Raw genomic sequence first — 27,293 nt, forward strand, 5'->3', positions numbered from 1 at the left:
TCTCTCTCTCTCTCTCTCTCTCTCTCTCTCTCTCTCTCTCTCTCTCTCTCCACACACACACATACACACACACACATGTTCAGATTTCCCGCTACTTGTTCTTTATATCTCTGTTTGGATTTCCTACCTAGCTCTGCTCTAGCCAAAACAGCTTTATTCATTAACCAGTGATATTCACATATCACATATTCACAGCATCCAGAGGGGAATTCCACATCATCTCCCCTTTTCTGTCTAATTATAAAGGAAGGTTTTAATTTTAACACAGTAAAATTACATATAACAAAATAGGTATCAAGCAAGAATTAGTTATAATATTTAGTCATCCATTCTGTCTTTGTGAATCTAAAGTTTTATATCTAATTTATCCTTTATCATAACTAAGGAAAGCTATAACTGTCTCCAACTCTTCAAAGACCCAAGAAGGATATAATATTACCTAAGAAAAACAGAAGGGCATTGTAAGCACCTTCCAAAGTTTTAGAACTGACAGAGACATCTCACTGCCTGGACAGTCACCCACAGTTCTTCTGTAATGTTGGGGCATCCATCCTCAGCCTACAGGCCCATAGAATCTGGCAGACTTTTCCATGAAGCAGGAAATTTGGAAGGCTGTTGTGCCTATCTTGGCAGTTTGTCGGTCACTCTTTTCTGTATCCTGCAGAATGTCTGGCAGTTTCTTCTGTGAAGCAGAAACTCTGAAGGACCATCCCATCTTTTGGGAAGTTCAGCAGTCACTTTTCTGTGGGTCCTGCATGTCCAGTTCATACAGTATACCATCAAGTAGTCCAGGAAAGAGCAGTTTTTTGCCCAAATGGCTAGTCTTGTCACATTGAAGGCAAATTCCATAACAGTTTTTCTTTTCAGTGCCCATCAGTGCCCATACTCTGAAGTAATTGGTGCTGCCAGAAGCAGACATGTCACACTGTTGAGAAAAGTCTAAGTTCTTACAACATTTTAAATGCTGTATTCTGTAGGTCTTTGAAGTGTTGAAGATGATCTATCTAACTGAAATATATCTCTCTATATATAGAAAACCTAACTAATATGACTCCAGTTTGACTATTAGGACTACCTATTCATCTGCAATTTTTAATTACACATTACATTTTTAAATGAGCTGCTAAACAGTAACAGAAATACATTTAACAAAATTGCCCTTAGTTTGTATCAATAGACCAAGATCCATACCAATGCAAAGTATTCATCTCTGTATCATATCTCCCTTTTAAAGAGAGAGAAGAGAGAGAGAGAGAGATTAGCTGTGACCATTAATGATTTATACCCAACCCCTTTTAGATGAAAACAAACATTTATAAACAATCATTTTGTGAATTTGAGCATCATTTTGCTCAAACTGCTTCCTGTTCTTTGTTGGGGTAAGTATTTTTAGGGGTTCATGGAGACCTTTTAGGGGGGTATTGTTTTATCGAACCACATTAGCCTGGAAGGAATCTACAGGTTCCCATCCTCTGTGAAAACAAAAGCAGAATTTATTTTCCAAAGTAACATACCCTTAGACTCAAATTTTGAAATCAAGACATCCTTAAAATATATATGTTGGTTTAGCTTAGCAGCTCCCCAAATCAAATGTCTCCCTGCAGTCAAAAAATTCAAAGAAAACACAACAATATACATAATCCAGTCTCTGTATTTTTCATCTTTACATGGCTTATTTTTCTTTACTTCTTTAATCTATGACTGTCTGTACTCTTTTATATTGCTTTTACTGTTAATCTATGACTGTCTGTACTCTTTTATATTGCTTTTACTGTCTCTTTAAAGACTTTACTTCTTTTTATAACTGTCTGTATTCTTCTTCCTCTTTCTCCCAAGCCTACGTACATTTTAAAACACACTGTATCTCATTTAGAGGTCTTTTATGTCTGAATGTGTCCTGTTGTGTATCTGAAATCCTTTTCTGACAAGGAACATTTTAAAATAGTAAGCAGTGTGGTTGCAGAGCCCTAGATGCTGGCTCCACCTCTCTTGGCCTTTCAATATGGCATGTAGGTACATTACTGCCAGCTCTGGAACTGCTGGGTAGGAGCCGTGCTCACCACCTCAACTCTGGGAAGCACCATGCAGCACATAAACCCTTTTTATCTCAGTAAAAGCTAAATCTGCCATGCAGCATGCTGTGTGGCCTGGAAATGTCTCTGTGTACGGCAGCAGGAATCCGCCATGCTTTCCTGCCTGTGCATACCTAACAGACCTATCCAGCTGCTTTTCCAGGCAGGGGTGCTGAGCAGCATGCATGCTCTCAGCTACTTTGTTCCTAACCCCAAGTATACAAGCACCTGGACCCAAAGTGTGTGGCTGGCGATGCATGTTAGCCCCAAACCTATGGGCACCATTTTGTAGTTGGAGACTGCTCATTTGTTTCCCGACCGCCCAGCCTGAATAAACAGACAGAAACTATTATTAATTGCAACACTGTTTGGCCTCTTGGTTCAGGCTTCTTATTAACTAACTCTTAACATCTTAACCCATTTCTATTAATCTATGTATTGCTACAAGGCTGTGGCCTACAAGTAAGGTTCTGTTGGCGGCGTCTTTCTCATTCGGCAGCTACAATGGCGTCTCCTTGACTCTGCCTGCTCTCTCTAAATATCTCTGTTTGAATTTCCTGCCTACCTCTGCTCTACTAAGCCATTGGCCGGAACAGCTTTATTCATTAACCAACAGTAATAAAACATTCACAGCGTACAACAGGGGTTGTGTCATGCATGGATCTGTACAGCTCAGGCACCCCACCAATTGTTCTCTGCATTTGACAAGTTGTAGGTTTCTGCAGTGGTCTCCATCTGCTTCAGAAGGAAGCTGCTTTGATGCGTAGAGGGGCGAGAGCCACACTTAGCTGTGGTGTAAGTGTCTAGAATACAGTTAGGGATGGTGCTCAGTTGGAAGAGTGACAGCAGTGGGTTCTCTGAGATCCGTGATACCTCTGGCCAGGAGTGGTTGCTAGGTTTCCAGCCCAGGCATGATTTTCCACCTGTTGATGAGACCTGATATCCAGCTAGACAGCTGTTTGTTACTGCTAGAATATAAGCGCCACTATTGCACCTTTGGGGATAGCGTGCCCTGCTGGCCATTGTGGCTCGTGGGCATCCCCTTGGCAGCCTTCATAGCACCATCAGGTAACAGAAGCTAGTCCTCAGGAGGAGGCACTCAGGCCAGGTCCAGCTTGAACCCTCTGAATACTGTGGGCCAAATATACCGTTGTCTTCAGCCATAAGGACGTACCTTCAACTCCTGGGAGACAGCCCAGGGCAACAGTCATAACCTGTGTTGTCTGGGGAGCCTTTTGGACTCCCCTGACCCAAGCCCGAAAACAGGTTTCTCAGACCTGGTACTGGGGTTTGTTAAATAGTCCACAGCTCTCAGAAAGAGCATTATCGTAAGTAGCTTTCCTTCGTGTGTGAGTGTGTGCATACCTATGCTTTGTCTTAGTGACTAATCAATCGCTGTGAAGAGACATGACCAAGGCAACTCTTAGGAAAGAAAGCATTTAACTGAGTGATTTCTTAGTTTCAGAGGTTAGTTTATTATTCTTATCACGGCAGGAAGCAGACAGTAATAGCACAGGAGCAGTAGCTGAGAACTTTACATCCTGAACCAAAGCAGGGAGGGGGCTAAGACAGAGACTAGGAAACCTCAAAGCCTACTACCCCCAGTGACACGCATCCTCAAGGTCACACCCACTCCACTACCACACCTCCTACTCCTTCCTGAACAGTTACACTAGGGACAAACACTCAAATGTATGAGCCTATGGTGACTATCCTCATTCAAGCAACCATACGCTTACATATGTGTACTGTATATAAAGTAACATTCCCTATGGCTATTTCAAACATCACCAGTTAATACCTCCCCTTTCCGGTCTCTCACATTAAATCATCCGGATCCTGCTATTCTGGTCTCTAGAGCTCCTCCACCCCAAAGGTTCATTTTCACTTCCCGGCTTCTGCAGTTATTCTAGGCTGTATACTCCTGCGTGAAGATTTAGGGCTGGAAACCACAGATGAGAAAGAACATGCCGCATTTGTCGAGTTCCACCCATTTACCTGTAAATTTCATGATTTCATTTTCTTTACAGTTGAATAGTGTTCTGTTTGTATATGTATAAAGTCTCATTATCCATTCAGTAGTGGAAGGACGTTTAGGTTTCTGCATCTTAGCGACTATGAGTAGAGTGGCTCCATTGCCTTCGGGCTGTGGTGAGGAAGAGTACACTGGAGCGGAGCTCATCACCTCACAGCAGCCAGACGGCAGAGCGAGACAGGGGAAGTGGAGACTGAGGACAAGATAGACCCTCAGAGTCACATCCCCAGGGTCCCTGTCATCTGCTGATGAAGGCAGAGCCCCCAGTGCAGTCAGTTCCTAAAATCCCAGCCGCTGGCAGCAGGCCTTCAATACGTGAGCCTTCGGGGGACAGTTCAGACTCAAACCCTGAAACACAGCACCAGCTGGGCCTCTTTTCTGGTGTTTGGTATTACTAGTTATAACTTGGCTATTCCGGGGATATGAGGCTGCACGTCATCGTGGCTTTCGCTTTCCTTATGATAGCCGTGGAGAGTTCTAGACGTTGCTGGCTGCTTACTCATTTTCTGCTCAATGTGCTTCAGTTTCATTGATTCTGTTATGAGTCACCTTGCTCTGAGTCCACAATGCTCTGTGTGCATAGTGTGGCCACGTGTCATTCATTAGATACATGTATTAGAAAAAGATTTCCCAAATAATTCCTATGCTCTTTTGGCGTTCTATGATTAGAATTTTATTTTAATCAATTTCTGTGCCTTTAAAAACATTGTAAGGATTTTTTTTTCTTTTCTGCCTGCTCTAAAGGTTGCAGAGATACCCTCCTGACGGACGGCTGAACAGAAGTCCTCATTGCTTACCTCCTCCACATGGAAAAGCTAACGATGCAAAATTGTGTTCCAAGGTGAGTGACCATTGGAGTGCCTGGGAATTAGAGACTGGACTCCTGTAGGAATCTGAGGCCAGGACGACAGCACAGTAAGGAAAACAAAGTGTCTTGGTGCCTGCCACTTGACACTACAGCTCGAGGAGACCAGCCTCCCTGCGAGGACGACAAAAAGGGGTCCATTACAGTCAGTGTGTGCTCGCAGTTGTCACTCCTGGAAGTTTGCGTAACTTTCATGCTTCCTAATGTCAGGAACCTTAAAAGGAGCTCACGTAGTCCACTGTGATACCCCAGGATGCTATTACTAAAGCCAGCTTAAAAGGATATCTGAACTTAAACTGGCATTGGAGTCAAAATCCTCACCTGTGTGTTCCCATCTTTGGGACTCTGAAGACGTTCACTGTGCCCTATATTGTAGGGACAGGCATTGTGCTAGAACAGTCACCCTTTAGAATCAGGACACCAGGGTGCCTTCCCTTTGGGAAGGGCTGGCTGTCAGGAGCATGACTAGCCATAAGCACGGAGGCTCATGAAGGCCCACGAACTCCTGCCACCTGTTCCCAGTGCAGCCCACCCAAGTCTCATCGTCAGCAGGAGTGCAGTGCTCATGCTGGTCTGCCTATGTGGCTGTGGACATCCCATGGAGTCCAGCATTGACCAGTCCCCAGACGAGCATGACCAAAGAGAACGTACTCAGCTCGGCTGTGTAGTCCACCTGGGTGCACTATAGAAGCACAAAGGAGCGCCAAGATTCTGCTCCCGCCTCACCCAGGAAGTGCCTGCTACCTTACCTACACACCCTGTCTGACCGTCTGCTGCTGTCAAGTCTGCATCACTGATTGGTTACAGGGGCAAGTTCTACCCGTGCACTCTGCTGGAGCCAGTCATGCTGAAAGCCTGTGCTATAGCAAAGCTCGCGTCAGCAGATCCTGAGCAGCTTTAATTGTCTGAAAGGGCTGTGACTCCCACTCTGTGCTGCGCCCTCCTCTGCTTTGGTGTGCTCCACAGAGGAGTCGGTGGGTTTCACCTCCAGGGCTGCATGCACACATTGCACACGCTACACGAAATCATTAGTCACGACCAAAGAAGTTATAGGGAGACTGTTCTGTGGTGGCCATCTGCGGTGCCAACATGGCAGGAGAAGTCTGCCTACTAAGAGGGTCATTTCGCCAAAATGGTAGTGCTGTCTGAACTCCAGCTACACAGATCTCAGTGTGGGAGCGTGAGGAATTGAACAGAGGAGTGACTTGATGCGCTCAGAGAAAACCCTGACGTGACAGGAAGTTCCACATAACCTAAAGGGATGAAAGGTTTGGTAAAGAGAGAAAAGGAACAATTATTACTGGGGCCAGAAAGGGGCCTGTGGGGAGGGGTGTAAAAGGCGTCGCAGGGATGAACATGGGCCAAGTAGAGGACAGATATGTCACAGTGAAACCCATTCTATTTTTACACTAATTTACAAAGAAACAATTCAAGGATAAAGGAATGGTTATATTTTAAAAGGTGAGATCTCACTTCACCTTCACAATTTCACACATAACAAAGAGTCTGCTTCTGCTACATTGCCTGACCACACAGGATTTTCTCTGGCACCATGGTGTAAGCCTCTCTAACCAGGGCTTGCTAGCTATCTAGGATTTAGCAAATTCTACTCAGTAACAGATCATCTCTTCGGAAGTATGGTTGGGAGCTGGAGAGACGACTCAGCAGTTAAAAGCACTGCCAGAGGTCCTGAGTTCAATTCCCAGCAACCACATGGTTGCTCACAACCATCTGTAAATAGATCTGGCACCTTCTTCTGGCCTGTAGGCATACATACAGACAGAACACAGTATACATAATAAATAAATAAGTAAAAACTTAAAAAAAGGATGGTGGGCAGTGCAGAAGATGACTCAGCGGGGAATGGTGCTTGACAGCCTCCAGGGTCTCCAGGGAGGAGGAAACCAAACATGTCTTCTGATCACCACACACCCTGTGGTGCACACACATCTGCACACACGGTATAAAATATAGAGTTTAAAGGCACACATATGCCATACACAGATCTCTTTACATCATCAGTAACCTCAAAAGCACCATATCTGTTTGGGTAGAATGATTTGGCTCGAGAGTTCTGCTTATCCCTCCCAAATTCTGCTAACCCACCGGAGTCAGCTTCAGATCTGTATATATCCTGGATTGTGAGGGAGTCATTATAAAAATGGGCACATGGTTATGACGGGAGAGCAAGCTGACATAGGTCCAGCACTGGTGGAAGATCTCCTTCAGATGGTTGGCTTGGATCACTTTCTCGGCAATGATCAGCATGGTTTTAGAAACCATGTGCGCCTGGGCATGGGAAGTATGATGGTTTGGATGTAAAGCGTCCCCAGAACAAGGCTCATGTATAAGCCTTAGCCTTCAGATTTTGCTGTTGTTTTTAAGTACATTTATTTATCAGTGTGCGTGTGTGTGTGTGTGTGTATACATGCACCATAGTGTACATGAGGTCACACAACAGTTTGCAGGAGGAATTGGTTCTCTCCTTCCACCATGTGGGTCCTTAGGATCAAAATCAGGTCTTCATGCTTACTGGTGAGCTCCAGATTTGGCAAGAGACCCTGTCTCAAAGAGTAAAGTGGAAGACACACTGACCTCAACACACACCACAGGCAAGCACACCGCACCAGGGACTTAGAGGCACATAACGTGCAGAAAGCATTGAAAACCCCGTGAGAAAGCTGCTGGACAGAGGACAGGACAAAGTTTAAGTTCAGCAATTTTGTCAAAATGGCCCAGAAACTCAAGCTTGGAAGATTGGTTGGTGGTCGGGTCATTGTCACCAATCAGCAGAGGAACCCCCTGGGGGGAAGGGGGATGACACATGGGCAGCCTCCAGGTGCTGAGTGGGAGAGGTTTATGAGATGGGGTTTCAAAGCCAGAAACTTAACAGCACTTAGAGCTGTAGGTGGCTCTTGGCTTCAGGTGCCAGGCACAGAGACATGGCTCTAGACTTTCAGAACCAGAGGCTTTCTGCTCTGATTCCTGAGTGCTGAGCTTTCAGGATCACACAGAGGCGTACCTACACGCCTTGTGAATCAAAGACACGGCTCTAGGTTTTCAAAGTCCTCTGCCAGTATTTACGTTGCTCGTTAGAGGACACTTGGGTGCCAGTAAGATGGATGCAAGCTGATGGCGGACCATGCTATCATACATGTCAGGCCGGTTCTGCAGACTTGCAAGATGCCAAAGTCGTAGGCTCATGAAGGCTTTGACCAAATTCCAGAGGCAATCCTGGGAGGCCAGGAAGTGTGTAGCAAGGTCCAAGTTCTTTTTTTTTATTTATTTTTTATTGAAAATTTCCACCTCCTTCCCTCCTCCCACTTTCCTCCCCTCCCTCCACTCTCCCTTCCCATCCCTCTCCAGTCCTAGGAGCAGTCAGGGTTCCCTACCCTATAGGAAGTCCAAGGTCCTCCCTGTTTCCCCCAGGTCCTGGAAGGTGTGCATCCAAACAGACTAGGCTCCCACAAAGCCCGTCCATGCAGTAGAATCAAAACCCAGTGCCATTGTCCTTGGCTTCTCAGTCAGCCCTCATTGTCCGCCACGTTCAGAGAGTCCGGTTTGATCACATGCTCCATCAGTTCCAGTCCAACTGGCCTTGGTGAGCTCCCATTAGATCAGTCCTGCCGTCTCAGTGGGTGGACGCACCCCTCACGGTCCTGACTTCCTTGCTCATGTTCTCCCTCCTTCTGCTCTTCATATGGAAGGTCCAAGTTCTTCTAGGAAGATGCCGAGAGGGCAGTGTATGAAAGTATGAGAGTAGAGTCACGTGCCAGGAAGGAGGGACATGGAGGAGGCAGACTGCAGGCACAGCAGAACCAGAAGAGAGGAGCTGTTCAGTCTGCAACTAGCAAGGCTGTGGGGCCTATGGGCTCCATTCCCCAGCCCAAGGGTCTGTCCATGACAGCCTCCTTACACATCTGCTCTCAGTACACATTCTACACACGGGTCTGTCATGACAGCCTCCTTACACATCTGCTCTCAGTACACACTCTACACACGGGTCTGTCATGACAGTTTCCTCGCACATCTCTCAGTACACACTCTACACACGGGTCTGTCATGACAGCCTCCTTACATCTGCTCTCTGTGCCGCACTCTACACACGGGTCATTTGCTAGTCATTCACTCATTTTCCAGCTTCTAGAGTTTCATCCTAGAAGATTTATTCCTTTAGAACAAAGTACTTTTAAAAGTTTTCAAAGCCATACAGGTGACAGGTTTTTTTGTTTGTTTTTTTGGGGGGTTTTGGGGCTTCAGTGGTTGCTGGGGATTGAACCCAGGTACTCTCCTGAGCTACGTCTTCACACTCTAACATCTATGTAGATGCACTGAATAACCTCACTGATGGCCAAGCCTGCCCCATCCCCACTGCCCTCCACACATTTCTCACCCATGTTCACACTTCAGATTTTGAGGCAAATTCTAGTAAACTCTTCAATATGCATATTTAAAACTCTTAATTTCCATATCCTCTGTAAGGACTCTAGAAATACAGTCACGCACTGAGGTACTATCATTTAGGGCTTCAGCATCTGAATTTGAAGGAAGCAGAGTTCAGATCACAACAAAATTAAAAACTCCTTAGTGTGCTAAAATTTCTAGTTAGCACCCAACTTGACTATAATTTTGCTTTAATTCATCCAATAAGTTCTACACATTGTATCTTCATATATATCTTCAGTCCCCCTTTGATGGGTTTATATTTTTTCTTTTATTGAAAATAGATGTTTATAAAAAAAGAATAGATGTTTTTTATACAATCTATTCTGATAATAGTTTCTCTTCTCCCAGCTCTTCAGAGAATCCCCCATCTCCCCTCCCACTGATCACTGAACTATTAGAATTTTACCAATGAAACAAGTCTCATAGATTGCCAGTGGGTGGTTTTTTCCCTGTCCTCTCTTTGTATGAGAAACTACCGTTGAACTTGAAGGTCCTTTGGCAGGTTAGCATTGTAGGTAACAGTGATTCTTTCATCTTCTCCTCTGACGAGTGACTTGCCTCCATCTTGAACATCTAGGGCTGCAAACTGACCCTTTTCAGGTTTTATCCTTCCTTTATTTGGCGGTTGCTTGTCTGCACTGTTCCGCCTCCAGGTGGCACAGTAGTGCAGGAAATCAAGCAAAAACAAGTCACTCAGTATTTTCTCATTTAAGAAGAATAGTGATTTGGTGATTAGTGTCCTCCGATGTCACAAATAAGGCTTTCTTCTTCATTTTCTCTGTACGTGTGTGCGCATGCCTGTGTAGAAAAGACCAGCCCTCAAGGAAGACGTTTTCACGGATTAAATCACCTTGCACTTTCTTGGAAAATTAATTGACCATAACTTTTTGGATCTGTTTTTTAAATTCTTTTCTGTGCCACTGACTTATGGGAAAGTCCTTATGCTAATACCATGCTGTTTTTGTTTCTGTACTTTACAGCAAGTAAAGTTATATAAATTGTTAGATAAAATGTTACATAAAATCATTCATACAAATCATTTTCATTCTCCTGGGACATGTATCTTTCTAGATAAATCATGTCAGCTTGTCAGTTTCCACAAGATAAGCTTTCTGAGTCTTCTAGTCTCTGTCTCTCTTCACTGATTTAGGACTTCTCTTCCATAATAATTTTTGGTTTTCAGAATATTGTGCTTTGTCAGTTGTATCCTTAAGTTTTTCTGATTTGTCCTGTTCTTGTACAGCTTTGTAGTATTACATAAATATAATCATGATTTGTGTTAATTAGCCAAGCTTTATTTTGGCTCCATAAAATCCCCTAAGTACATGTCACCCACAAATGAAGGTAGTTTTATTTCTTTTTAGTCTGTGTTCCTTTGAGTTCCAATTCCTGCACATTGCGTGGGTGGGGGTCCCTAGTGAGACACTCAGTAGGCATGGAGAGTGGATATAGGATGGTCTCGAGGGAAACTGCTACCCTGGGAACTAAGCATGAGGTGTAGGTGTGTCTTAATCTTGCCTGTCTGGTTGGGAAAGTTCCTGTCTGTGGCTTGAGAGTTTGTATCCTCTTGGGCTTTATGAAATGCTTTCTGCATTTCCTCCTCTGATCTTGAGGCTTTCCCTACCCTCAGCTAACATGGGGAGTTATTAGATTTTCTAAACTGGTTGGCACTGGTTCTGTAGGACTTTGTGTTGGTAGATTCCATTGTGAGTGTTTTCTTAAAGGTTATTATGTTCATAAAGTATGTTGATTTATGATACACTTTTCTTGAACTACTATTCACAGTCCATACTTACTTTTTTTTCTCAGAACCACAAGATTTATTAGCCGGAAGATGTCCTCATGAGCCCGGACTGCAGGAACTGGATGTTCCCGAATGGGCAGTCCTAGTCCTAGCCCTTTGTTCCAGGTTTCGACTGGCCTTCTAAAGGACTTGGTGAGTCATGACCAACTGATCACACATGACTTTCTCCTGGTGCTTTTTCTGCTGCAGAAGTTTTGCTGGTTCTGCGGCTTCTTTTCCTGTTCAAACAACTTTCTGTGTAGTTTGGCGATCTCTGCCTTCATTTCTTCAATCTGCTCACAGTGAAGTGAACACTGGCCATCTGTGGGGACTGAGACCTTCTAGAAGAGTATCAGCAACTTTGAGGCTTCTTCCAGGATCAGCCTGGCTGTGTTCATGCTGAAGAGAAACTTGCTCAGAGGCACAGAGAGTGGAATCTTTAGCCCCAGTTTTTGACCTGTGGGGCTCAGAACCTCTTGAGTTTGAATGTCCATCTCGGCAAGCAGTCTCTGGCCACGGCTGATCTGCTTATGGGGGGCATCATGGTCCTCAGTGAGGCCCAGCATATGGTGGCCACTCTTGCTTGCCCACACATGGTGTTCAGCAGTCAGGCAGGGCATGCAAGGAGGACTGATGATGGACGTGCTACTGTCACAGGAGACGAGTCCACGTCAGTTCCAGAGAGCAGAGGAGTCCGGAAGCTGATTTCGGTGCCATTGCCTGGGTGGACTCAGATAGATCAAGTGAATTATCACTGGCCTCAGGACGTTTGTTGCCATCATGTTTGTCCAGCTGAAGGGACCACTTGGTGACAGGGCCTTGACAGCCAGAGTGAGGCCCCTTCCTGGGGCGTCTTCACTCCTTGTGACAGCTGCTCCTCAGAGCGCTGTTAGTCTGGATGCTCCTCTGTAGCTGCTCACGGAGGCCCTCATCTCTGTCAGGAGGCCATGCAGGTCGCTGAAAGAATCGGGCCCATTCTGGGCTTCTCTAGATGCCTCGCCTTGGGCCTCACTTTGTAGCTTCCTATGTTCCTTGTCCAGCTTCTTATCCACCTTCAGCTCCACTTGGAAGGCTGGCGCAGCTTATCGTTCTGTGAGAGCAGCTACTGCCTTGACTTCACTTCTTCCTGTACCTGCTCAGCTCCTGGCGGCGGCTGCAGATCTCCTGGATCAGCTGCCGATCGTGTCTCCTCCTCGCTGATGTCTCTCTGTAACCTCTCATTTTCCCCCTTCACACTGGTGTGCTCTAGCTGAAGGTGCTCGAGACCTGCAGCCTTCCTAGACAGGGACTCAAGTCATTTCCCATTGCCTTTCTGTTTATCTCTGGACCCTTTCTCGAGCGTCATACAGAGGGCCTGGTTCTGCTTCCTCAGGAAATGTATCTCTGATGCCAGAGAGCTGTGCAACTCTGAGCCATAAGCAGAAACATTTGTGGAACCTTGGTCAGTCTCAGACCCCTGCCATTCCAGCTGTTTCCGGAGCTTCTCATTTGTTTTAATAGGTTCTTCCAAACGCTTTCTCAAAGTTCGAATATCCTGTATGTGTTCCATTAGTAAGTCTTGAGGAAAATGGCTCTCCATACTCAGGAGCTTCCCAGTCTAGTTGTCTGCCGTTTGGTCTCAGGACAGGAAGGACTTCCCACACATCCCACCATCTGACAGTGTGTGAGAGGCAGAAGGCCCAGGAGAGTCAGGCAGGAGGTGATGATGGGTTAAGTCGTCTTCCTCAGTTTGTAACCTTTCTTACAGTTTCCGCTCCGGCCAACACTCCATGGAGAATCAGCTTTTCCAGTTGCTCAGGCAGCTCAGCACACTGTGTTAGCTGTTCCCGGAAGCCCTCAGCCACTCAGCTATCCACATCGCTGGCCTGCAGAAGCTCCTTGCATGCCTTGATCATGGTGCTCATGTGTTGACGGTAAATGACAGATGTCATGGCTATCCTTAATCTGCTGCCGCTGTAGGGGAGCTCCCTGGCTTGAGACTGAACCAGTGAATCCTATCTTGATGGGGAGTGGTCTCGGAACTTGTTCTCTAGGTCTTGGATTTCACTGAAAAGTTTCAAGTTAAAATTCTGCTCCTTCTGTAGCTCCTTCTGTTCCACCAGCTACTGAGTGAGGCTCTCTGGCATCCCGCTGTCAATCATCTCTGGGGTTAGTGGACAGAGGATTTTCATATGCTTCACATACCGTACTTGATGCAAACTTGAAATTGTCATCTCTTCATCATCTGTTTGGCCCATAGACTTGTTCAAGCCATCTTGAGCCCCATCTGCCCCACAAAAATCTGTGATAATGGCCTCACTGCACTGAGAGGCTTCTGTAACTGGACAATGAAGTTCTGGTAGCTATCCAGCTCAGTTTGCAAGGCATGGGTTTTCTGTTTTAAGACTTCTGTGTCATTGGGGATATTGATGGTCTCAGACTGGTCAGTCCCAATCACATAGTCTTTAATGGAGAGTTGACTCTTAGAATTCAAGTAAGTGGCTACAGAGGTTGGGCCTAAGAAGTCTCCAGTGTTCTCTTTGCATGCTGGTAATAGGGCAAGGTCATCAGGTGCACACATTTCAGAACCCATCTCAAAGCTCGTGTATTGGTCACTGTCCGCTTCCTTGTCTTTCCAAGCAGAGTGTGTGGTTTCAGGTCCTGCTCTCCTGGGTTGTCCTGGTAGGCTGCTCTCACAACAGCTGCAGGCCCATTCAGCAACTCAGGGCTGGGTAGTGCATCCCCCTCCATCACTGCCTCTGCCAGAATTAGCTTGTCATGGAGTTTCTTATCACATGGTTCACACTCTTCCAGCTCCCCCTGCAGCTCTAGAACCAGAACCTGGAGCTGAGCTACCACCTCTGGGGAAGCAGGAAGGTCATACATACTTTCCAGTAACTCAGAAGCTTTTAATTGGAGCATCAAGTCTGTCTTCTCAGCATCCTTGTTGATTGTACTAGGGAATGGAAGGGGAGTGGCTCATAGCCCTGCATCTCACACAAGGCCTCTGACTCAGGGTCAGTGCTGAAAGTGGCCTCTTCTGGTTTCTCTTCCCAAGCTTCTCTCTTGCCCTTAGATTTGAATTCATGGGGGCGTCCTCTATGGTGGTAGTTTGCACTGGGGCATTCTTCAGCTCCACCTTGGCTCTGTCACCTGTCTTTACTAGCCAGGTCCCCCATGTTGACTTGAGTTCATTGTGTGACTTGGAGAATGAGTCGTCTGGGAAGGAAAGGTCAAGTTCATTTCTCAGCTGAGCAGCTACTTGCCGAAGTGCCTTCTTAGCTTTACTATCAAGGTGATCTCCAGGAAGTTCCTGCTCTCCCGAGTATATTCGTTCCAAAACCAAGGCACCCAGTGCTTTCAGAAGATCTGGTCTGGCTCCCAGCAACAGTGTGGCCTTCTTTTGGAACAAAGTGGCAAACAGGCCTAGGAGTTTGTCTTCCAGGCTCTGGTCTCCAAGGATACCAGGTGTGTTAGCCCCATCATGGTCTAAAATATTGGAATCCATATGCCTTAAATATTCATTTTTGCAGTCATTCTTGGCATAGTCCCCCATGATCTCTATTTTGTTGACTCAAGTCTGTCATTTCCCTGGAAACCCATGGGAAAGAAAGATCAAAAATGGTTTTCTTTAGGTGCTGGATGTCTATGTATAGGTCCTTCACAAACTGTATGAGCTCACTGACCTTTTTCTTGAGTTCTACTTGAGAAAAATGCTCCACTTGAAACTGACTGTGCTCATAAGGCAAACAGATATGATGTCTGATCACTATAAAGTGAAAACGGTTCTTCCTGCCTCCGAATTTCACTGAGCTGCTCCTGCAGGGCCTTCTGCAGATTCCGATAGGCAGGCCCATCCTGCTCCAGCTGTTGAGCTCAGCCTGCAGGTCACTGATACTATCTGAGCCCTGCAGAGTCTTCACCAGATGGGCATAGATGCTCTGTTCTATCTTTAAGTCCCCCGTCAGCCCTTCATAGTCTGATTGTTGCTTTTTCCGAAGCAGCAGGTTCTTCTGACTTCCACGTTCTGTTACACACCCAAGCACTCGCTCTGCAGTGTGGAGCTTTGTATTGCTTTCACTCGGCAGACTCCTTGCAATGCCTCTCCACTGCATTCTCTCTCTCATTCGCTTCGTTCCTTAGTTTTTCAGCTTCACTAAGGTCATGGGTGGTGTGGGCCCGTTTGCTCCCCTCTTGGTGGGCTTCCTCCAGGTCCCTCTCTAGTCTCAGTTTCTCCTGCTTCAGGTCACTCAACTCCTGGGTGACCATTTTATTTATTTTTTTAAAATATTTATTTATTTATTTATTTATTTATTTATTTATTTATTATGTATACAATATTCTGTCTGCATGTATGCCTGCAGGCCAGAAGAGGGCATCAGATCTCATTACAGATGGTTGTGGGCCACCATGTGGTTGCCGGGAATTGAACTCAGGACCTTTGGAAGGGCAGGCAGTGCTCTTAACCACTGAGCCATTTCTCCAGCCCCATGGGTGACCATTTTAACATTCCTAAGCAGTCTGCGCTTCTCAGCACGAGTGCAGCTCGGTCAACAAGGCTTCCTTTTTGCCAGGGCAGCCTCATAGCCCTCAGAGCCCTGGAATTCTGTGGCCTGTGTTACCAAGGGAGCCTCCCCAGGTTTGGTGAGAGCAGCAGTGAGCTCTTTGATATTGGAGCTAAGTTCTTCAACCTCTTTTTCCTTTGATTTTGATGCCATGGTTAGGCCCTGGATGGCTTTCTCCCTCTTTAAGCTATTTTTTCTCTGTAGCAATTTCTCTTTCCTTCTCTCTCAGGTCCTCCCGAAGTGCCTGGATCTTCTCTTTCAAGTGATGTCTCACTTTCTGCTGTTCTCTTGTGCAGCCTCAGTGTCTGTCTCCTTTGCTTCCTCAGAGAGGCAGAAAGTCCCAGGAGTTCTCCAGATGACACATTCTCATCGGGAGATGCCATCTGAGATTTCTCCTCATTAAGCACTGAATTAAAGCTTCTCTGCTCTTTAAAGACAGCTTCAACTACTCAGTCTGTCCTTGTCTTCCAGACCCAGAGTCAACTCCAGGTCCCCCGCCTGCATCTTCTTCATTGCAGAGGACTTGCTTTCCAAGCTGAGGCGAAACGCCTTCTCTATTTCCGTCTCTGCAAAGGCCTTCTCCAGTTCTGCCTGGGCGGCTTTCACATCTTCTAGAAGATGTATCTCTCCGTCAGGAGGTCTTCCACCTGCTGCACCTTCGGCGAGGCTCTCCACTGCGTCGGAGGCACTGATAAGCAACTGATCTCTCCCTGCTTCAGACTTTCCCTTCCACCTTGAGTTCAGTGTCTGTCCTGTAGATGCACTCAGTGGGCCAGCACACTCTTGCTGCATCCTTGCCTCAGGAAGTAGATGGGGAGTTTCAGGTTGAAGTTCTCCTTCTTCAGCTCAGTGATCTGATTCTCAAAGTCCTTCATGTTCCAGGCTCTGATAGCACAGACCTTTTTTCCTGCCACGTTTGGGAGCACTCCATTAAAAATATGGAACACTTCACGAATTCGCGTGGCATCCTTGCACAGGGGCCATGCTGATCTCCGTATGGTTCCAATTTAGTATATGTGCTACCGAAGCAAGCTCCTATACTTATTCTTAGACATTCGGTGGAATCAATCAAGGGAAGCAATTGTGTTGAACCTTTTTGAGGAAAGGCTTTTAAATAGATGTTTTAAGACTAAAATATTTTATGTGTATTGGTACTTGCGCCTGTATTGTGCACATGCAGCACAGATGTGCCTGCTGATGCTGGAACTAGAGTTACAGGTGGCTGCGAGCCGCTATGTGGGTGCTAGGAACCAAATCCAGATCCTCTACAAAAGTAGCGAGTGCTTTTATTTGCTGAGCCATGTCTCCAGCCAGGGTTGGTTTCTTTAATAAAGATATTTAGCACTCTTTTTGTGGGTGAGTTTTGGTAGTGTCTATACTGTTTCATCACAAATGTTTATTTTTAATTTATGTGCATCAGTGTTTTTCAGCAGGAAACGGGAAGTCACAGACAGTTCTGATCTGCCTGCCATGTGGGTGCTGGGAATTGAACCTGGGTCCTCTAGAAGAACAGCCACCTCTTCAGCCCCAAGATGTGATTTTTTTTCTTCTTTTCTTTTCTTCTTTCTTTCTTTCCTTTCCTTTCCTTCTCTTTTTTTTTTTTTTTTTTTTTTTTTTTGAGACAGGGTTTCTCTGTAGTTTTGCAGTCTGTCCTGGAACAAGCTTTTGTAGACCAGGCTGGCCTCGAACTCACAGAGATCCTCCTGCCTCTGCCTCCTGAGTGCTGGGATTAAAGGTTTGCACCATCACTACCTGGCTATCACAAATGCTTAAATTATTGGAAAAAATGGTTCAAAATAGTCATTAATTATCATCTTAATGATTACAGAAGCTTCAGCCCTGTTGCTGTTCTTAAATTTTATTGATTTCTGCTCCTTAGTATGTCCTTCTTTCAACACTCATTTCTTGACGTTCAAATTCAGATCATTGAATTGAGATATTCTTTTCCTGTTTGAACAAGTCAGAAGGAAACCTAAAAGCTACTAGTACACCTAAATTAAAATTGAATTGTAATATTAACCAATTTTCTTACATTTGTATTGCTTTTCAAAGTTACAGTTTTCTCTAATAGTTTTTCTGTTGTGAAATAAATAACGTGAGTTTAAAAACATTTTCAAAGGACACAGAGAACTAGTCGGGGTAGGCTTTCATAGTCATCTCAAAATCCCAGCGGCTTAATGCAGTGAAGGTTTGTTCATGCCGTGCATCGACTGTGACTCCTCAGGAGCCCTACCCATACCCAGGACCCACACTGGCTGAGCCTCCATCATCCGGAACTGTATCACCTAGCATGTGGCAGGGAAGAGAACACTGAAGGATGTCCCCACATGGGCCCATCTACCAGCGAGAACCTAGGAATTAATGTGCATATGTACGTGGTGTGTAATGTGTGCTGGTGTCAGTGGACACCATTCTGCTGAAGTACTAAATAAAACGGGAAGTTTTCATCGTGTATATTCCAGGAGCTTCAGTGTTGTACCTTATCAGTTATATATAACAAGTTTCGAAACCACTATCAAACAAGAATTACATCTTAAAAGAGTGTGCATTTATGTTTTGGAAGGATAGTTTTCTGAGCCAACAGCTGACTACAGTCTCCTGTGGGTACAGCAGTGACAGAGCCCCTGCATTTAGATGGGGCCTGTTTTTAGACGGTGCTTTCATGGATAGGCTGGGCCCCTTTCTTCACTTCCACTTGTGGTTTGGCCATAACTGATTTTAGGACTAGGGTATGTGGAACCCTGACAAGTTCAGGAGTGTTCTCTGCAGGTCCTTTCCATGCAGCAGCCTCACACAGACAGCTGTGGCACTGTCCCGTGTCCTGCACCCCAGGCCCAGTGTCTCCTGCTGCAAACAGTGCAGAAACTTAGGACCAGAAATGAGATTCTGCAACACGATTGCTGGATTATAAAAGTGCCTGAAGTTACTAACCCTTTTTACTCTCCAACTCTCATGAATGTACAGAGAATTTTCCAGAAGCAGTACAATATGTGGGGTATCTAGACAGATTAAATGCAGATGAGAATTTAGCTAATATTCACCTAGATACTAAAACAATTGTGAAATTGTAAATTTGCTCAATTGTTTTGGTTTGGGAAAATATAGTGATTTTTCATTTAAAAATATTATTTAGAACAAAAGTGTTAAGAAATCCTTAAACCAAACAGTAAGAACTACTTGTGTGGACACTGGGAAAACTGCTATACTAGAGAGTTCTCTAAGCAGATGCTGTGTTAGGTGTGCCCAACTCCACATCTCAAGTGGACTGTCAGTCTAAGCACAGGCCTCCTCCTTCCTGCTCAAAGAAACCGAGATGGGAAGCAGTTGGGCTGCCTCTAGTCCATGGTGTTTGCTTTCTCTACAGGGACATTTAGACTGTTTACTAGAAAGGCTGTTAATGATGGCCACTTCTGTTTCCCTTCACAGAGGTTAGGCACACCTTTTGTATAGTGAAACAACACACAAGGAGCCAATGGTATAGCATGTTAGTGTAGCAGAGTCAGTATAGCATGTTATGTAGTATAGTAAGTATAGCATGTTATGTAGTATAGTAAGTATAGCATGTTATGTAGTATAGTAAGTATAGCATGTTAGTGTAGCAGAGTCAGTATAGCATGTTATGTAGTATAGTAAGTATAGCATGTTATGTAGTATAGTAAGTATAGCATGTTATGTAGTATAGTAAGTATAGCATGTTAGTGTAGTATAGTAAGTATAGCATGTTAGTATAGTAAGTCTAACATAGCTCTCAGGAGGCAGGGGCTGGTGAACCCTGGTCTACAGAGCGAGTTCTAGGATAGCCAGGGCTCCGCGGTGCTATAGATAGAAAGCACAGAAGGGCCCCGCAGGTCTGCCAGCACTTCCCTGCTGCACCAGATCTCAAAGACAAGATGTCTGGGAAAGGCCTTCCATGTGTGTGCTCCAGGTTGCACTTGAGGCACATGAATAGATACAGGAAAGGACCTTATTCTGTACATCTCTGAACCCCTGTGGAGCCTTCTCAAGGGAAACTCTGGACAGGTAGAGTAGAAGACGATTTCGCCTCATTCTGGGAGCCTACTGAAAGGAGAAAATACTGGAATTTTTGGATATTTGTAGTAGATTATGCAAGAAGGGACTACATATATAAAATTCTCTAAGAAATGTTTCACCTGAGAAAGTTTTCTTTTCTATAGCCATACTCAGGAACCACTGTAAAATGACCCAGAACTTTACTTCTTGCGTGTTCCCTTTAATTGCTTTTCCACCTCCAGATGTGTGCCTTCCCTGGGTTTTCTCCCACACACTCTGTGTCAGACTCCTCATCTAGCCATTCCAGGCAGGTTTTAGAACCGAGCCTTCCTGAGCCTTACATTAGCCAGCGCTTTCTGGCTTTGCTAATTCCTTTGGATGGACGATGTAAGCAATAGAATAGCTGAAGATAGAGCATTCTCTTGCTTCTTTTGCTCCAGAGATACACTTTTAAGCCTGGATTTTAAAGAAATTGCTAATTTTCATTCATTTTGGGAGGAACCACAGTCTATGTGTGGAGGTCAGAGGACGACCTGAAAGTCAATTTTCTCCTTGCACCACATGGGGTTGCGGATTCAACTGAGGTTATGGGCTTGGCAGCAGACACCTTCACTATCTGAACAAGCTCACCTGCCCTGAAGTTTTGTGATTTATTTTTTTTAAATATTTATTTATTATGTATACAATATTCTGTCTGTGTATATACCTGCAGGCCAGAAGAGGGCACCAGACCCCATTACAGATGGTTGTGAGCCATCATGTGGTTGCTGGGAATTGGACTCAGGACCTTTGGAAGAGCAGGCAATGCTCTTAACCTCTGAGCCATCTCTCCAGCCCCTGTGATTTATTTTTAATTGTGTGTTTGTGTACACTTGAGTCGAGCTGCCCATAGAAACCAGAAGCACTATATCCCTGGAACTGGAGTTACAGATAGCTATGAAACATCCAGTGTGGATGCTGAGAACCAAACCGGCTCCTCTATGGGAGTATTTGCTCTTTACCACTGAACCAATTCCTGGTCCAAGATTTTATAAATGTGATCCTTCAGCATTTTCCTCCCTCACCCCCATTTTAAAACAACATTGGCATGTTTAAAATTAAGCCAATGTGTCTCTTGTTCCAAGGAGAGCTTTGTGTGGTCTGTCCTTCCCTCCAGGCTTCTTTCCTTATTCAGGCCACCCCCATTGGGCATGCAGTATCCATCAGGTGGACAGCTACATTTCTTTGTCCTTGTTTGCTAGATCTGGAATGGACCGTTTTCAGAGAGGGTCAAGTTAAACTGAAGTGAGGATGGTGGGGGGGGGGGACCTTGAGAGCTTGTTTCTTGGGTTTCTTTTATACCTATAGTTTTAAAATACTGTATTTTTAACACAATTTTTACATATTTTTAAAAATAAAATGTACACCTTAATAAGTTTATGGCACACAAGACTGATGGTGCTGGGTCAGAAGATCCATACTGAGTCAGCAGAGCCGGCCAGTAGATCTCTCCTGGGTCAGTCCAGTTGCCGACAGTCACTGGTGGGCCTCAAGCAGCCCCGGCAATTAGTTGAAGGCCCAGAGCAGAGTAGCCCTCCAAAGCCTGCCCTGCTGAGTCCTAGACAGTCACAACAGAAATGTCCACGTCTTAGCTCAGAGCAATCTCACCTACCTAAACAGCCCCTCATGGGCCCAAAGAAGCCCCTATCTGATTGCCCTTCACTTCTAGGGAGGCCTGGCCCCCCAGCCTCTTCTGAGGCCCCTTTGTCAACCAAGGTGGCAGTTTCTACTGGATGGTGCCAGCCCGTCAACCCCAGCCTTTGATCCTGGGCCATCCCTTCAGGCCCTTGAGGACACAGTGGACTCGAAACTGCCTATCTAACCACAGGTTCTGGACCTTATTGAGATTCAGGTATGGAGTCTATCTTGTGGAACAGGCCTTAAATCCAAGCAAAAAGTGGTTGGTTACTTCTATAACATTTGTGCCACTATTGCCAGGCAGGTTGTTGTTAGAGCTCAGGTTATAGCTGGATGAGACAATTACTTTTCTCCTCTGGTAGCATATATAGTATCTTCCAGCAACATAAAAACTTGCCAGTAGGGGAAAGCTTCCAGGTCAGTACCAGCTAGATTTCTCAAGTATGTGTTATCTTCAGCAATAGAGATTTGTTTACTTGTTTGTTTTTCCAAGACAGGGTTTCTCTATAGCTTTGGAGCCTGTCCTGGAATCAGCTCTTGTAGACCAGGCTGGCCTCGAACTCACAGAGATCCACCTGCCTCTGCCTCCTGAGTGCTGGGATTAAAGTTGTGCGCCACCACTGTCCAGCTTAGCAATAGGGTTATACCATCAATTTCTAGAGGGCAACCAATACATTGGCAATAGGTTATGATATTTGGGTGCAGGTGTATGAACATCATTGACAAACAACTCAAAAATAATAAGTGACCCATCCCAGGTACTGGTGGTTTGATTTGGAAGGTGTATGGTATCTAATTGGTTTGCCTATCACTCCCAGCATAACTCCATTTAAACTTGTACTTTCCAAGGGCCTTTTGTTTTTTTAAGACAGCTTCTCTGTAGCCTTGACTGTCCTAGAACTCACTCTGTAGACTATCCTGGCCTCAAACTCAGACACCCACCTGGCTAGCCTCCCAAGTGCCAGAATGTCAGGTGTCTGTGCACCACCACTGACTCAAAGGCCTTTAATATTGGCTATCCCTCAGCATAGTCTGTTCTCTACTGTGCGCTCCCAAGCCCTGCCCAACTTAATCATTCCTGATCCATTTTTCTCTTCTCCAAAATGTATCAAGAAGGGATGTTGTTTTGGTTTGTTTTGTTTTTTTTTTTTTTTTTTTTTTTTGGTCATAGGCCTTTTCTATAACTGATGAGATGATCATTGTGGGTTTTGTCCTTCTATTTATGTGAAGGATTACATTTACTGATTAACTTATATGGAACCACTCTTATGTCACTGGGAGGAAGCCAACTTTATCATAATGATTAACATTTATGTCTTCTTAGATTCTGTTTGCAGGTATTTTGTTGACTCTTTGCACTTACATTCATAACAAATATTGGTCCTTAATTTCCTTTAGTTGGTCTGTATAATGGAATAAACTGAGGAATATTGGTGTTTTGAGGGTTTTGCAAAATTCCAAACTCTTTCTGGCCCAGGCTTGTTTTAGTTGCGAGACTTTTAATTGCTGCTTCTATCTTTTTAGATGTTATGGGTCTATTTCAATTTTTAACTTTGATAGGTTGTACACATACAGAAATGCATTTCTAAAGCATGTCCTCATGATTCTGTGAATTTCCTCAGTGTCTGCTGTAATGTCATTCTCATCTCTAATATTAATTTTGATCTTCTTTTGGTTAATTTGGCTAAAGGTTTATCAATACTATTAATGTTTTGAAAGAACTAAATCATCTTTTCATTGTACTGTTCTTCTTTCTATTTCATTGATTTCACCTCTAAGTTTAATTCTTCCTGTCTACTCTTTTGGGTGTCTGTTCTTATTCTTTAAAGCTTTCAAGTGTATCATTAAGTTATTAATATGAGCTATCTGCAGCCCTAGCTGGTCTGGATGTTCTGTCTCTGTAGACCAGGTTAGCCTTGAACTCAAGAGATCCACTTGCCTGTGCCTCCTAGGAGCTGGTATTCATTCAACACACATGCCACTATGCCTCTATGTTGCGTAATATTACACCTTATATTTCACTTAAAATATTGTAGAAATTTATCGTTAATGTGTGAAGTTTCAGCAAGAATAGAAATAGTGCTTTCACTAGAATTAATCTTCCTATCTGAATAAGCTTTTTAAATGTTGTTCTTGTAGAAGGGATCAAACCCAGGGTTGTGAACATACAAGGCAAATGTACTACCTACCACTGTGCTACATCCCAGCCCTCTTGATATTTTAATGGCTGCATACAGCACATCTTAATGATATCCCTACCATGTGTTGGGTAAACCCATCTAATTGTTGACATCCCTCAGATTTGTTGTTAGGATTCCGCTGTTTTTCTTGCTGGTGTGTGTGTTTGAGATATATGTTGCTATCTGGGGTTTTGAGAGGGTGGAGTGCTGGAGATTACTCCAGGAGGGGTTTTGTATATTCCAGACAATAAACTTTATCCTCTCTCTTTTTCTTGAAAGGCCATTTCTGGAATATTCTTCCTCTCTGACTGCTTTCCCACTTGTCCATGCATTTGACACTCAAGGTTCAGCTCCCGCCCTTTGCTCTTGTTTTTTGTTCTTGGGCACCTATGCCTCCAGTCCTGCTCTTTCCTGCGTTCTCTGCCCAGCTGCCACATTTAAACAAGTGTATCCTAAGAAGAACTCCTGCTCTTTCCTGTGTTCTCTCCCTGGCTGCCACATTTAAACAAGTATATCCTGAGGAGAACTCCTGCTCTTTCATAGGCCCCCATTATTCTCAACCTAGCGATTTTTGAGCTTCAGAGAAATCTAGATGGAAAAAGGTGAAAATGGCTACTCAAGAATGGCCCCTACACATAAGCTCTAAATTTCACTGTCAAAAGGACAAAAAGAGAGCTTGTCTGGAGCAGCTGATTACCCCGAGCCTGCTTCTTCTAATGTTCTGACTGAGGTAAATGCAAGTTGTTAAAATCATACTTAATAGAGAAGTTACACTTTTATGTAATATTTAAAGACAGCTCAAAAACTGACCACGTTTGATCATGATCTCTCTTCATAGCGTTAGGAGAGATCACTGTCTGTGCATCTGTTTGTCACTAGAAGTGCCACTTCACTCACAAGTCACAAGTCTGTGCAGATGGAGAAGCATGTGAGGTTTTACAGTAGAGAGACCCCCGAGATAACATCAAGGTTTTTCTTTTTGCAGGGAAAGAAAACAAAGTGAAGCTGTTTCTTGTCCTACGTCTTCATCAGATCGTCTTGAATTAAAATGACAGCTCTTCCTTCAGAGAACTGCTCTCTCCAGCCCCTGTCACACCAGTCGAAGCAGCCCGTAGATGTTAGCTGTCTGTTGTTCCTCATCATACTTGGGAAAACGTTATTGAATATCCTCATGCTAGGGCTGAAAAGGAAAGACACCCACTGGGGCTTTATGGAGTGCTTCTGCTTCTCACTAGCATTTGTTGATCTTCTGCTGTGGGTTAACCTTTCCATTCTGTTCTACTTCAGGGACTTTGTAGTTCTAGGTATTAGGTTCACACAGTATCATATTTGTCTGCTCACACAAATTATTTCCTTCACTTATGGCTTTTTGCATTATCCAGTTTGCTTACTAGCTTGTATAGATTACTGTTTGATTCTGTCTGGAGCCACCAAGCACTCATCTAAGTGGCAAAAGTTATTTTATTTCTTGACAGTCATTTTAACTTGGATTTCAGTCTTTGCATATGTTCTAAGAGAGCCAGCCATCGCACAAAGCCTGCAGACACACAGCGCTTCTCTATACCAATGCCCTTCCTATGTCAGTACACAGAGTTACTGGCTGTCATTGTCTATGCTGGTAGTTTTATGTGTGGCTTTTCTGATTTCGTGGCCGGAAGTTGTTGCCATGGTACAAGCTATTAGGATAGCATCCTATATGAACAAGACCATCCTCTACTGTCCCTTCCCATCCCACTCTGGAGTGAGCACTAGAGAAGCACTCTTGCCCAGGCTTATTGTGTGCTTTCTTGGTACCTGGTTTCCCTTTGTAGCACTTCAGGTCCTCACCCTCTCACTCAGAGTTCAAATCCCAGCATACATAGAAATGAACGTGCCCTGGCTGTACTTTGTCAACAGTTTTCTCATTGCTGCAATTTCTTGGTTTAACTGCCAAAAGCTTTATTTAAGGGACAGCACATTACCTCTGGATCCTTTTGTCAACTGGAAATGCTGTTTTGTTCCAATCCATAGACTTAAGCAAGTGGAGAGGCCTAGATCCATAATCATCTGTTCACAGGCTGCTGTGCTGGGAGGAACTCCAGAAGCACCACAGACAGACCTGGTGGCTCCAGACACAGAACTGAAGCTCGTGTCCCCCTAACTTAGAACTTCTTAGCACAGCCTCTCTGTAGTGGATATTAAATAGTGCTAAGGAAACAACAAAGTTTCTATGCCTGTTCAGCAACACTGTGTACTATTTGATGTTAATCCAAAAGTAAAACAAACACATTAACGTGTGGCCAGCTTGATGTTTACTCCAATCTGAGATTTCACTGCCAACTTTAAGATCTGAACTTAAATATTTTATCAACTTTAGAGAAAAAATAAACTTTAAGGGAAATATTAGCTCATTTTAAATATAGCTAAGATATTATAAATATTCCTGGAAAGTTTCAGCTGTTCAGCTTATGGAACTGGGATCCATAGGGGCTCTTGCCATAACATATCAATTGCATGTTCATTTATGTCAGATCATAATCATGTTAGCAACATAGACTATAAAAAGCCTCAGACTCTTATTTAGGGCTAGATGATTCTGTCTTAAAGGGTAACTCCACACATTGTATAAATGCCAATGACACCTTCCCCAGAAGTGGCAATCACATATTCCCAAACCTCCTGGGCACAACTCCTCATCACTTCCAATCTTCTGGGAAAACAACCCCTAAAGAGAAGCAATGTAAGTCAGAATAAGCTGAACTCATATTATGAATTAAGCTACATAGATATGTTGGCTGCTCTTTAGAAACACCATGTGTTTCAAGAACCACTCCTAGCATTTCTAACATGAGTGGCTTAGAGGCTGGGGCTAGACTCACTAGGAAGAGTGCTTACAGCACACACAAAGTTTAGGTATGCAGTAGTGTAGTAGTGTGTGCCTGCAATACCTGGGGAGCTGTAAACAGGAAGACAAGAAATTCAAGGTCAGCCTGGGCCACAAGAGATCTTTTAGTCTCTCTCCCACCAAGCAAGATGTTTTAACAAGTAGTTGTGACCTGCGTTTGATACTTAAGATATCAAACATTCCAGACAACACTTTGTGATGCAAACCTAACCTGAGTCATTCTAAGAAAAAGGGTACAGGCTGGGTAACGGAGGCACACGCCTTTAATCCAAGCACTCAGGAAGTAGAAGTGGGCAAATCTCTTGAGTTCAAGGCCAGCCTGGTCTACAGAGCAAGTTCCAGGACAGGCTCCAAAGCTACACAGAGAAGCCTTGTTTCAAAAAACCAAAACTAAATAAATAAAAGCACTGGCATAATGAGGTGGTGAAATAAACTAGGAAACGTGGGATGTCACGTTTCATTTGTTAATGCAGAGGAAATGCCAGCTGCCTATAACCTGAGCTTTTATTATCCCAATTTATGGCTCCTATTTTCAGATATAAAACCTCGGCGAATGGCTGACCTGATTTAAGTCATATGCTCATCTGTGACGCATGGCGATGGGGACTGAACCCAGGGCAGCAGACATGCTCCTGTGATGGTGCACTGAGCTCAGATGTCAGGAGCTGGCCTTGTAATTCGTGGTGCATGCTTTCCTTGCCATGTTTGCCTCCGCCCTCCAATGGCCATAACATGAGAATAAAACATACTTAGCTATATTGAACTTAATGTATACTTTTAGTAGATTATATGCTAG

The 27,293-nt window shown here is 44.4% G+C and overlaps 1 protein-coding gene, 1 non-coding gene and 1 pseudogene across 4 annotated transcripts in view; 1 reads left to right on the forward strand and 2 right to left on the reverse strand.

Annotated features, from left to right (window-relative positions):
- The window catches only part of Gpr160 (G protein-coupled receptor 160), a 46,966-nt gene extending 19,726 nt beyond the window's left edge, over window positions 1-27,240 (forward strand). Inside the window, exons 2-5 of one of the 3 annotated variants that reach the window (XR_007589657.1) lie at window positions 4,852-4,948; window positions 11,228-11,354; window positions 12,949-13,114; window positions 16,217-16,318. Coding sequence is in view for 2 of the 3 variants with exons in the window: in XM_050129258.1 (XP_049985215.1) it covers window positions 24,662-25,753 (1,092 nt within the window). In the remaining variant the exon portion in view is untranslated. Of the gene's footprint in view, window positions 1-4,851; window positions 4,949-11,227; window positions 11,355-12,948; window positions 13,115-16,216; window positions 16,319-24,598 lie in introns of those variants that run through there. The other 2 variants (XM_050129258.1, XM_050129257.1) reach the window with 2 other exon arrangements.
- Window positions 11,259-16,745, reverse strand: LOC126492708 (CDK5 regulatory subunit-associated protein 2-like; annotated as a pseudogene).
- On the reverse strand, window positions 16,678-16,780 carry LOC126492711 (U6 spliceosomal RNA). Its single transcript, XR_007589659.1, has one exon. It is a non-coding gene; the product is annotated as a U6 spliceosomal RNA (small nuclear RNA).
- Window positions 27,241-27,293: the final 53 nt, after the last annotated feature.

Source organism: Alexandromys fortis, unplaced genomic scaffold, assembly GCF_014885135.2.
Source record: "Alexandromys fortis isolate MF-2015 unplaced genomic scaffold, M_Fortis_MF-2015_v1.1 scaffold_300, whole genome shotgun sequence".
In the NCBI taxonomy this organism is placed as follows: Eukaryota; Metazoa; Chordata; class Mammalia; order Rodentia; family Cricetidae; genus Alexandromys; species Alexandromys fortis.